Genomic DNA, 13,437 nt, shown 5'->3' on the forward strand with positions numbered 1-13,437 from the left:
TTTGAGTTCCCCTTAAACTCTTTTTAATAAGATTTGTTTTGCCTATAAAAAAAAAATTTAATAAATGATGATACATCTGGTTTTTATTAACATAATTTGCAAAACTAAGTTTATAAAACAATTATTCTGCCATTATTCCACTGATATTAATGTAAAAACATAATTTACATTATTATATGCGTCGATGATTCTAGCCTCTAACTTTATAAAAAAATTCATTTTATAAAATAATATATAGATATATAATAACAATTGTAAAATTAAAGATTAAAGTAATTAATACTTCAAATGTGGAGGAACAAAATTGATATTTACTCAATGTAATTTCTTTTACCCTAACAATGTAGTGAAATTAAATTCCAACGTGGAAGTGAAACCGAAATAAATATCCACTCAGGTCATAATCTACCATGGTGGTCTATTGCCTCTTGGATCCCACTTTTGTTAGACCTAAAAAAATTAATTAATTATCTATAAAAAGTTAAAAATTAAATTCCAATATTTTAAAAAATATTATAAATATAAAATTTAAAATACCATCATAGAAAGTGTAATTTTTTTTTCCAAATAAATGGATATCTAATAGAATATTATCAACTATACTTCCACTATTGCATCTTCAGGGATAAAATATATTAAAATATCTTATTTTCGTATAAATATATATTAAAAAGATTGAATGATTTAATTGTTTTATCAATAAAGAATATATTTAAACTTAATTATTCAATTTTAATAACTAACTTCGTATAATGTCCTGTCCTTTAAATTAGTTATTAGTATTATAATTTTTTGGTTATCGATTAAGGAAATGTTTACATGACCTACTATTTGTCATGTAGTGTGTAAGTGACTTGTTAATGATGCTGAGACGTCTTTTGAAAATTTATTTAACGTACAAATTTATTAATGTTAGAAACTAATTTGATGCATATGTTAAATATTAAGAACTAGTTTAGTGAACGTATGAGATGTTAGAGACCATTTAGTAGTTTACTTGAATTTGTGTTATTTGTTATTCATCACTATTGACTAACGCTATTTAAATACTGTATTTTTCTACTTGAATACTTTAAACATGTTATTTTCTAATTTGGGAATAAATTTGACGAATAGGTAAAACGTCAAAAGATACAATTGGTGGCTTACTCAAAATTATAACATGATTTTTGTCTAAAATTTCAAATATCATTTTAGCTGACCATGACTCAAAATGCAGCTATATATGCAAATGAAGGTGACATGCCTCTTCTTAATCTGATCAAATATTTCCGCAATAATCCCACTTGGAGGTTGAAAAGTGATCAACTTATGTTAATAATGTTGAATTTGTTGTTCTCTTCGACGATGTTTTTCAACGTTGAGAGCGTAAGTGTGACATTGCTGGGCTCCTTTTTTTTACCATTTTTTTATTTTAAATTTATTTAATGACAAAATTTATTTATTTATTTAAATTGTTAATGACGATTTTTGAGATTTAACAATTTTTAAAAATTTTTTATCTCTGAATTTTTGAACTTAATAATTTTTTCAAAAATACTATATTTTTAATATATTATTTCTAAATACTAGGTATAAAAAAACTAATCCACATGCATTCTGATGAGAATTAGAAAAGGGATAGAGGTACTTCATTATATATATTTTTAATTTTAACTATTTTTGGACGATACTGACATGTTTTTCACCACAAGCAACATACCCTTAAGCTTTATTACCCGTAATAAATTCAGAACTTCCCTGACGTTTAGATAGTTCGACTAAAAGTGAGCTTTATACAGGACTTTTTCAAAACAATACAAAAACTCAACTCTAAAAAATACTCTTTATTTTGGCACAATTACATAAACAGGGTTAAAATCAATCAAATCAAATCAAATTATGAAATATTGAAAAGTATTGCAAATTAATGAATTAAGGGAAAAAAATAGCAAAGAGATGCTCAAATAAAAAAAATTACTTCAATTTTTAGAGTCCGTCTTATAATAAATTGAAAGGAAAAAGTATTTTCAAAGAGCTTAAAAATAATACAACCAACGGCTAAAAGGACAAATGAAGACATTCCCAAAAAATCATATTAAGCAAATAACAAACAAATACACTAACCCAACAACATTGTTAATTTATTTTTCTAAAAAGTTTAAAATAATCATATATGGGAATTGATGATGAGGAGTAAAAGTTACAGTGTGCAAGTTTAATTTTAATTCTTACATCGATACATTTCTATACATTTGGGTAACTAAACTGGAGCAGCTTTCACCCAACTCTTTATTGTATGTTTCATTTAAAAGCTCAATCCAAACTCATATGCTAAACGTTAATACTAATGTATTAGCATTGCATACACACGATAGGCTCATGCTGCTAAACCTCGACAATAGTGAGCACATTGATTGTGACAAAAACACCTCATTTTTGTAATCATCGCTTATTCTGACGCTTTTTTTATTTTAAATTTATTAACCGACGACAACTGAAAGATATTATTTTAAAAAGCTCCTTATTTATTTTTTCATAAAAAATAATTATCTGTATTTTTTTTATTTAAGACGACATAAGAATTTTTTAAACTTTTATTTATTAGAGAGCTTTGTGTTAGCAAAATAATTACTCATTATTCATATTATTGGATATATTTAGTCATTTAAAATATTAGTTATTGATTTTATTATTAAATATTATGAATGTTTTTAAATAGAATATAAATTTATAATATATAATTAATTTTTCTTAATGTTAATGAATTAAATTATATATATCATCACATTCACGTGCCCTTTAAAGCTAACCTTTATGGGTATGCACTTTCCTTATCTTAACTACTGTTATTTTCTATTCTAATTATTTTTAGTTTTATAATTAAATGAATTTTTTATTTGGCAAAAAAAGGGTTTTCTGTTGATCGATTAATTTGTTTGGTTTCATACGTGGAAATAAGGATAAAGATTTTAAAGAATGGACAGGCCACGCGGATCTATTTCCACCACAGGTTTGTTCTCAACAATCGTAGATATGTGGTTGACGTCGATTGCTGCTAATTTATAAGTATTTTATTATAAAAAATAAGAAAGTTAAATTGAAGTCGAATCTTGGCAAACAAGTAGAAGGATGAAAAAACACTTAATTGGACGGCGCGTGACACAATCCATCTTGAGTTTAATTTAATTTAACATTAATGACTGATATAATAAGACCATTAATACATATGAGGAAAAGAGAGTAACATTAATACGTCAGATTGGTTCCCTTGAACAAAGACGTTCAAACCTCTCTTCTCACAAAATTATCAGTCGGTGATGAAATTAATACTATTTTAATGAATCATTTTCAGTCTAATACGGCCCTTTAATGAAGTTCATAATCGGCTTTTCGCGTTATTCAAAAGATCCAATCCCTTGACAACGTAACACGTGGATCAATAATAGCACTTTAATAACTAGCCAGCGTCTAGTTATTTAAGCAACTTGTTTTCTCGTTTCTTAGAAATTGTTTGGATAAACAAAAAGAAAGATTAAAGAAAACACATAATGGAAGAGAGAGAAGCCCCATTAACGACTTCGAGTCGGATAACCTTAAGCTGGTAGGCACCATATGACACCACAAACGTGTATTTTTTAAGTAAGGAATTGTTGCCACAGAGTAAAAATATTAAATATTTCAAATTAATTAAAAATGTAAATTTTATTTTTTATTTTTAAATAATAAATATTATTTGATTAAACTTTTAGTCTTTAACTTCTTGATACCTACTTACTTTAACTATTTTTTTAAAAATATAATTGCTTATTTTAAATATTTTAAATATTTTTAAAAAATAAACAATTATTTTCCTTAAAAAAAAAATCTTCCCCAAAATGCACTTTGCACTTAACAAAGACGTATAGACACAAAATACTAATAACTGATCAATAACTAAAGGGTGTGATACTATTTAGTACGACTTTTTGTACTAAAACTGACGAATCATAACTGATCAATTAAGTTATTGAAAAATAACCATACATATAAGTGATAGGAGTTATTCATGCGTGTGTGTGAAAGATAGGAGATAAACTCTTAGAAGACAATTTCTAATTAATGTGTTTTTTTAGTAAAAAAATATTTAATGTAAAAGAATATATTTGATGACGTCTCTAAAAAATGTTCAACATTCCTTCGTTTAACATTTAAAAATTATTAAGACAGTGATTAGACAAACTATTTTAAAATTACTATAATTTATGTATATAAATACTTTAAAAATAGTTTTAAAAATTAAAAAATTTTAATTAAATAATTTTTATATAAAGAGAATTTAATTTTTTTATTATACTTAACTTGTATGTATTATTTATAACTTTTCTTAAATTCTAAGTGTCTTTTATTATTATTTTTTTAGAATTTTATTTTATTTTTGTCAAAAATAACCTACAATTTTAAATATGTCATTTTTTATTTATCAATAAACTAGTTATTATGCTTAGTGTTTTACACATATTATTTATAAATAAAAAAAAGTTACGAGTTTAATTTTGATGAATTATTAATATAAATTAGTTTTAAATTGTTAATCAATAAACGAATATATTACATGTTTCTTTTAAATTAATTATTATAATATTTAATAATTTTTATTAATATAATAATTCATGATTAAATTTTATTGTGTATTTTAACTAAATTATAATTTTAGTGAATTACCAACAACTTAAAAATATATAAATAAGAAAATTATGAATTTAAAAGATTATTATTTAGATAAATATGTCCTATAAATCTATGCTCATTCTCTTTTATGTTCTTAGACCGAGCCAGCAATCAAATTTTAATATAATGTTAAAGTTTAATATAAAAAAATTTGATCTGTGATATTAAAAAAAAAACTACAAAAAAAAATAAAAATAAACTTAAACAATAATAGAAAAACAAGCATGTGACTGAAGTTTAAACTACATGTTGAGGCTAAATAAAGAGAATTAATATAAGTTATAATTAGGTTAAAATTAATTAAATTCTAAAAAATGTTAAATAATAAAATATTACAATAATGAGTTAGCAAACGAAATTTTTGGTAATTATATTATATTTTAAATAACATGATATTATTATAATCGAAAAAAGAGATTATTTTGTTGCAGAGAATTTTATCATATAAATCTCCTTAAGAGAATATTAATTACTAATATTTAATATGCAATATTAAGTACTTTTAAGTATTTCTAAAAGTACATATTTATCATTTTTATGCCCTCAATTATATATTAAATATTTTTTGTATTTTATTTTATTAATTAGTATTATAAGAACTCTTTCAATTTTTTTTTTTAATTTTAAGATGCAAAACGAAAACTAAGAAAAAAAAAAGTCTTGTTGGCACAAAGATTTGTCAATCATTTAATGGAAAAAAAATCAACAATAAATAATCAGAATTACCTTTTCAAGCTAATGGTAATTATATTTACATTTTTTCAATTGAAAAATTATACTTATCCTCTTTTCTTTATATATTACATTCACACATGAAAAATACAGCAAAAAAATCTTTCAAACATATTTATTTAATAAATTTTGTATAGTTAATCTATTATTAAAATTTCAAAGTATTTATTTTATAAATTATTTTTTTAAAAATTATTTAAATAATAAAAATAAATAAATACATAAAGTATGTTTAAAGGAGATATTTTTATCTATGAAAATTGGTTAAAGTAATACATGCTTAATTCTAAAATTCTCTCTTGAAAGACACATATAATCTAAAAAAAAAAAATAGTATGTTCTTAGCCTTCGTTTGTACAATAATACTCATTTTTAAAAGTTACATAATCTTTCTTCTTGTACATATCACACATTATAACTTAAAAAATAATAAAGTAAATCCAACAATGAATATATCATAAAGATTAATGACGTGTACATTAACTCGATCTGGTTATTTTAGTTTGCACATCCATATAATCTGTAAGGATAATTCTTTTTTGGATCATAGATTGTATCAGATTCAGAAAGGAATTTTACAGATTTGCATGTCTCATTTTTTTCGATAACACGAGCTTGTGACTTCATATTGTTCCAAATAATGTGAGTTCTCTTGTGAATCAGCCATTCAAATGATAATGTAGATCTATATCAATAATTTAATTCTCTTTATCATCATTTTTTTTGCACTATATAAATTGGACACAATTACTTAATTGTTGTGAGTTCCATCCACCATGAAAGTACAGGTTCAGTAAAAATGTATAGGTTCGTTATGTCATTATAATCATGGCCTCCTATTGTTAAACTCAGCAAGACTATTTAACAAGTCTAACAAATAACATTATATGAAGGGTTGTGTTACTCACACTAAACAAAATTTACACTAAACAAATAACATTATATGAAAAAGGACATACTACTCACTACATCAACATACACTTTTCATTTTTCTTTTACGCTTGGCACATTAAGCTATGTGAATGTGAACTTGTGAAGTCTCTGCAGGTACCGGATTTTTTTGTGTAGAAAACATTTTCTTTATGAGATTGGAAGAAACGAATATTTAATTTAAGATCTGGCTTAATATATATATTCATCTCCTCATACAATTTCCTCGCTCACAAAAAAATAAATAAATAAATACTTGCAACTTGAAGAAGAAATGGAAGGATTTTGAATCCCTCACCTGGTCGTTCATACCTATTTTTTTAAAAGAATAGATAAAAAGTCTATATGACCAAGTATATAAGTTTCGAGAATCAGAAGTTGACATTCAGTAGTAAAGTATATGATTCTACAATTATTTATTAGCAATAATTGATTATTATTGTCTATATAGTATATACTAGTATCTCTGGTTGATAATATGATGTTATTTTGTGAAGCGCATGCTCAATGTGTGTGGATTACAAATACACCATGTCTCTCACTTGTAATGTGCTGCTTCAAGACGTGCTTATCCGTGGTTTTGGATACAGTTAGCTAATTAAGCGTTGAAATGTATTATAATAGCGAAACATTGAAAATGGATAAACACAGGTGGCGTTATACATATGAAGGAAAAACGTTAGAAAATAAAAAAGAAATTGACCTTCAATTATTGTCACATCGATCAAGGTTTGCTTTAAATTTGGCTTTAAGAACAGTGTAAAGACAGGTATAGAGATGTGGACAAAGGTGCCATGGAATGAAGAGGGAACGGAAAATTTTGTAGAATATACACATTGATACCTGTAGACATGTGGCAGTGCCCCCATTTAGATTCTCAACATGTGGGGAAGTCCTCATCTAGGGTGGGGGCCTTTTGGCATGTTTGACCATAATATATTGAAGATCCGCTCAACCGTGGCTACCCCTTTATGCATTATTTTATTCTCATCTGTTGGAATCCGTCTACCAATATTTAATCAGTGGAAACTTGTAAAAGAGTTTTAAACAACAGAAAAGAAGAATTGTGAACAAACACGCTCTTCTCAACATCTTTAAATTAACTTTTACTCACATAAATTCATCCGATGGCGAAACAAAAGTTCAAAAAGTATGTTACTAACCTTACGCATAAACTTTCTAATGTCTTCTGTTATTTCTTCATTTATATCCAAATCAAAATCAAATTTAATCATTAAGGGCGAAACTGGCATGTGGGTGCGATGAAAAGGAGATGCATCAAGGATAAACATGACCTCGGAAAATGCCAGTTCCTGCTTCGAAGTACTATCTTGGTTTCTCTTTTCGTTTTTCTTTTACCATTGTAATTCGTTTCGATTTTCCAAAATTTTTAAGAATAAAATTCTACTCTTTTGAAGAATGGATAGTGCAACTGCAATCAATGGACGGAATTGCATGAGTATTAAAATGGGCCAGCACACTCCGCTAAAAAGGCCAGCTCGTTACCCAAACGGGCTATATATAAGAAAATATTGGTGAGTTAATAAAATAATTTACTTAAAATTAAAAAAATATTTTTATATTAATAAGTTTAATATTAATTAATAAATAAATTTTTTATTTTTAAAAATTTAAAATAAACTCAATAAGTTAATTTATTTAATTCTATTATTGATTCACATTTAACGAGTTAAAATAAAATAAGTGAGTCCAAAACATTCAATCTATCGAGTCAAACCCAACCCAATTTAAATCCCCTAGCTCTCCGCTCTCATCTGAATTGTCTCTAACAACAGTTATAAATGTGAGTAATAATTAGTTAAGCTTGGTCTAATAATAATTAAAGAAGTATTATCCATGCCTTTATGACTTAAATTTAAACCTTGGGCCTAAAACCTCAGGGAACTTCCTCCTAATTTTAAGTTATATGTCCATCATCTAACGCTTAGGCCTTTTTGTTCTTTTGGGTCTACACTGAATAAATAAAGAGTTTTTTCTTTTATTTTTTGGTTTTTGTCATTTCGCTTTTTTCATTTACTGCTGAGCGATGGTTCGTTGGGCTTTCTTTCTCATTTCAATGTAGCGTAGGCCTTATTTGAAATCAAAGAAAATATATTATTAAGAAATTAGGAATGATTAATGGCATAAAATATATTTTAAATAAGAAATATACCTCTTAGCCACATGTATGGGACGGATCAAGTCTTAATATATTTTTGAGAAGCTTTGATAACAAGATTGAAATCATTCATGTTTATGTGTATTCTAATTGATGTATAGTATAAATTTTTTTATAATCGTAATATATTATTTATTTATTTTATTTAGGTGTTATTTACTTTTTGGAGAAAGTGTAGGGACAGATCTAGACAGGAGTGAGCCTGGGTCTTGACCTTTTTTAATAAATTTTTCCCATCATATTTTTTATAAGACTTTATTTTGTTTAAATAAGAAATATGGAATTTTATAATTATTAATATTTACGTATATATAATATGTGTCATTTGTGTATAAATTGTTTTGTTTTAATCCTTTCCTTATATGATATACTCAGTGAAATAAAATCTTCAATGACTTACTTAAACGTAACTTTTATAAATTTAACTATTAAATATAGTATTTTCATATACTAATCAAGTTTATAAAATTTTATACCTTTTAAAAATTAATTGACATGTCATCATTTCACTTTACCTTTTTCATCATTGATGATATTTTGTCTAACCTCCCTATTGTTATTGAGTTAACTTTATTTGTAAAGTTAGGTGGGATATGAGTGTTTATAAACTACCATTAATAGAAGTATCCCTGGTTGAGAGTAAGGGGTTTCATGGCCTTACGACCTGAGTATAGCCCGTCGCCTTCCTCTGGGATCAATGTTATTATTCAAATTTCGCTAAGTTCACATTATTATTGCTTTAACTATCATTTAATTATGATTGGATTAGTAGTGAATATAAAATACATCTCTTTTTATTATAGTAACAAAAGAAAAAAAAAAAAACTCAGTACATAGATGGCCAAACAATATCTTGCCAAAGAAAAAGAAAGATAAAAAGGATGATAAACTGTCATTGATACACGAGTGTCTAGGTGACTACTTCATCAAAGGGTGGTTGAAAGAAAATTCAAATAGCCAACTGATTCTGCACCTCGAGGATGGTGGTGGCTGAGTCCCTAAGCCTTTGTGTCTCTTCTTCTGTCAAATGCACATTGGTTACACCCAATACCCCTCCTCTTCCAAGTTGTGCAGGCAAGCTGAGGAACACTTCTTCACCATTGATGTCATAAAGACCCTTTGCGAGAACCGAGACTGGGTGAACCCTCCTTTGGTCCCTAAGAATGGTTCGGGCCAAGTTTGCCACCGAGTATCCAATTGCCCAAGAAGTGTAACCTTTCAGACTAATGACTTCGTACGCACTATGTACAACTTCCTTGTGTATATTCTCTAGCATTTCCTTCTCATACGCAATTTGCTGTTTCTCCAGAAAGCTTAGCACCGGAACACCCCCAACGCTAATGCTAGACCACAGGGCCACCGAGCTGTCACCGTGTTCCCCCACTATATAAGCCTACAATTACAGAACCATATTACAATACATATATAGATTTGACGTAAAAATAATGAAAGTCACAGTTAATATGAACTTCTGATACTCAAAAAACGACAATATTAGTGTTTTATGTATCCGAATCTGATACGCAGAGTACTATACTCTGAGATACCTATTCAAGAAACATCTTTCATTTTTTTAAACTTCTATAAAATTGGAATGCTACTCAAATACTTTGAAACTAAAATTACCACCTATATCTCTATCTTTTCCTCTGTATTCTGGCAAGACATAAGATGTTACACTTTTTAAGTAATTTTTCATAAAATGTAAGATTCATCATTCAACCAGTTGTTAAATTTAAATATTTACAAATTTTAATATATTTTATAAATTATAAGATCAATCATTAATATTTATATAATTATGTATATCAAATTTCATATAATTTATATATTTGTAAATATGTTTAAAATTTTGATATTTATTTATATTTTAAAAAGATAATACTAGTGAAAATTAATTTTATTTTTTAATAAAATTAAAAATTTAATAAAAACCTTCAAATTAACCTTTAGATTAATCAAAATCACATTTCACATTCTATAAAAATTAAAAAATATTGAGCAATAAAAATATATAAAATGTAACATGTAATGAGCAATAGGCAATTATACAGAGTCAATGCCTTTTCAAATAGAACTAATGAAGCTTTTGTGACATTCTAGGAATACATATGTATTTATAAATTAATGCTGAGGTGTCCAACTAAGTAATATCTTATTTTAATTTCTTAAGATTTATTTATCATACTCCGTACTATGTTGTGTCAAAGTAATGCGTTATCTTGCATGAATGAAGGGTGAAAAAAGAGAAGACCTGGACATCCTGAGCGTTGACGTCAAGATGATTAGCGATGAGGAAACGGAAACGGGAGGAGTCAAGGTTAGTGCCAGAGCCAATGACGCGGTTGGAAGGGAACCCCGAGAGCTTCCATGCCACGTAAGTTAGTACATCAACGGGGTTAGAGACGATAAGTAGAACGGTGTTAGGGGAATAACGAACCAAAGGGGGTATTATTTTCTGAAAGAGGGCTACGTTCCTCTGCAGCAGGTTTAGCCTGGACTCGCCACTTATCTGGCGGGCACCAGCGGTTACAATGCAGAGGTCGGAACCCACCGTGATGGAGTAGTCGGTGGAGGCGTGAATTTTGGTTCGTGGGAGGAAGGCGGCGGCGTGCTGCAGGTCGAGCATCTCGCCGCGGAGTTTGTCGGGAATGGCGTCGACGAGGACGAGCTCGTCGGTGAGGTCCTGAGTGAGGATGGTTTGGGCTATGGCCATTCCCACGTTGCCTGCCCCAATAACAGAGACCTTGTTGTGGCGCTTTGTGGGAGAAGGAGGTGCTGCGTTCATAATGGGCCTGAAGAAGGCCTGCGTTAGGTCCAAGCCCCCTGGTCCCAACGCTGAGCCTGAACTGCTCTTGTGCATTGCCATTAATTGTTTCGTTTTGATGAAGAAGAGATGTTAAAATGTATGTCTACAATGGTATTGTTTGTTATCGTGGTTATGAAGGCAGGTAGAGGATTTATATAATGTGATGGTGTAGCGCTGAGACCGATGATCAACGTGAAACTTGGGCCTGGGTAAATGGTTTCGGACTCTTGGCCTTGGTTTTCAACGGTCAATCTTGTGCTTTTTTCATTCTTATGTGATGTGGGTGGTTGAGATCAATGCCTCACTTTGTGGCCCCATTCACTTTCTTTCAGCCTAGCCTATCCCTAGCTCATGACTCCCAAACTTTCTTGCTACAGTGTGTTGCACCTTGTGTCACGTTTTGAACTTTTACTTATCTCAAATAAATTATAAATAAACTTAAATATATTTTAATTACTTTTAAATAAAATTTATTTTAATTTCTTATTTATTAATTTTTTTTATTTTAATATTTAACTAATTTTTTTAGTTTTGTACCTTACCTTAAATGTTGAAATGGTACACAGTTTATCACGTGACCTCTAATTTTTTTTATGCACTATTCCTAAGTTTATATGTCACAAATTTACATCAATATTTTATTTTTTAAAAAATAAAAAAACAAAAAAATTAAAATTTAAGGGTATAGTGTTTTAAAAAAAAAAATTTATAAAGAAAAAATTTAAAAATAAGATAGAAGAGAAAGATTGAATATGACGTATCAAAAATTGTGAGCATGTTATCATTTAATTTTAATTGATGAATGTTAATGTTAGGTACAAAATTTTAAAAAACTAATTAAATATTAAAATAAAAATAAAATATAATAAATAATAATTTAAAATGAATCTTATTTAAAGGTGATAGTTAAAACATAATAAATATAAGTATTTTAAAGATGTCCTTTGAGTTCCTTAAAACGGATACTATTTTCTTTGAATTCTTTATTGATCAAATAGAATGGTTAAACAAGGACTTTGACTGTTTGAGAATGCCCGGTAATTGTATGGCCTTGGAAGTTTCAATAGTTTCTGGATTCACAGAAGGATTGTAAAAGGGGCAATAAAACGTGTCGGCTGTGTCATTTTGCTTGACGTGCTCTTATATGAACTTTTTCTCTGCTTCAATTTCTAGCTACTCCTTCCCAACTTTTGTGTGTGATGACAATGGAATTATAATTATAATATTATAATAATTACAAAAATTAAATAATGAGAAGACATGGTTTATATTGAAATTGTAATTCCTTTTTGTCTCGATTCAACTCTATGAATTAACATACAAATTTTGGAGATCTTTTAACCTTTAGTCAAATGTGTGACTTTACGAGGCTAAAAAGTCATCGTATCACTCGAGCAATCAAAGGAAATTAGTAATTCATTGAAACTTTCAACGACACGATTCGGAGAAGAAAGCATGTGCCGGAAGATATACGATGTTTCCCTTCTCTTCTGTTTCTTTTGTTCCCTGAGAAACTACAAATAAATATACAGATAATAAAAAGAGGAAAAGTAATTCATTTTCGTACGACAGCATAGATAGAAACCTGTGTGCGCTGAGCTTGTTGTAATCGTTGAACATTATTTTCCACTTTTAGCGTCCACACGTCCAATGTGTTATGTTTGTGTTTAGTAGTTTCTCATATTGACAGAGTTTGCTTATCAGATGCAAGAAGGACGTGATAGGACCGACATGCACAAAATGACTTTCTGTGGCAACATTTATTCAAAAAATTTGATACAAAGGTGGCCCTCTTGATGTGCATTATTTATTATTGGATTTAATTAAATAAAAACAAATTCTGTAGTATCTTTAAAATTTTTTAAGGTACTAAATATAAAAATTTGTAACTAATAATATTTAGACACTTATTTATATAATAAATTTATTTAATAATAAATTATTATATTTACTATATTTAAATAAGCTAAAAAGTGATTAATTTTTTAAATATGATTAGAACGTAATTAAAATTAAACAAATTAAAATTTAAAAATAAAATAATATTACTATATTAATATATTTTTTATATTTTTATTTTTATTATTATGAATGTTTA

At 27.7% G+C, this 13,437-nt stretch overlaps 1 protein-coding gene across 1 annotated transcript; it reads right to left on the bottom strand.

Annotated features, from left to right (window-relative positions):
- Positions 1 to 9,479: 9,479 nt before the first annotated feature.
- On the bottom strand, positions 9,480 to 11,393 carry LOC113869903 (L-lactate dehydrogenase A-like). The gene is made up of 2 exons (XM_027506422.1): positions 10,785 to 11,393; positions 9,480 to 9,923 (listed from the first exon to the last, which is right to left on the bottom strand). Exons 1-2 carry the CDS (start codon positions 11,391 to 11,393, stop codon positions 9,480 to 9,482), a joined length of 1,053 nt encoding a protein of 350 aa, XP_027362223.1.
- Positions 11,394 to 13,437: the final 2,044 nt, after the last annotated feature.

Source organism: Abrus precatorius, unplaced genomic scaffold, assembly GCF_003935025.1.
Source record: "Abrus precatorius isolate BTA unplaced genomic scaffold, Abrus_2018 Scaffold6, whole genome shotgun sequence".
Lineage (NCBI taxonomy): Eukaryota > Viridiplantae > Streptophyta > Magnoliopsida > Fabales > Fabaceae > Abrus > Abrus precatorius.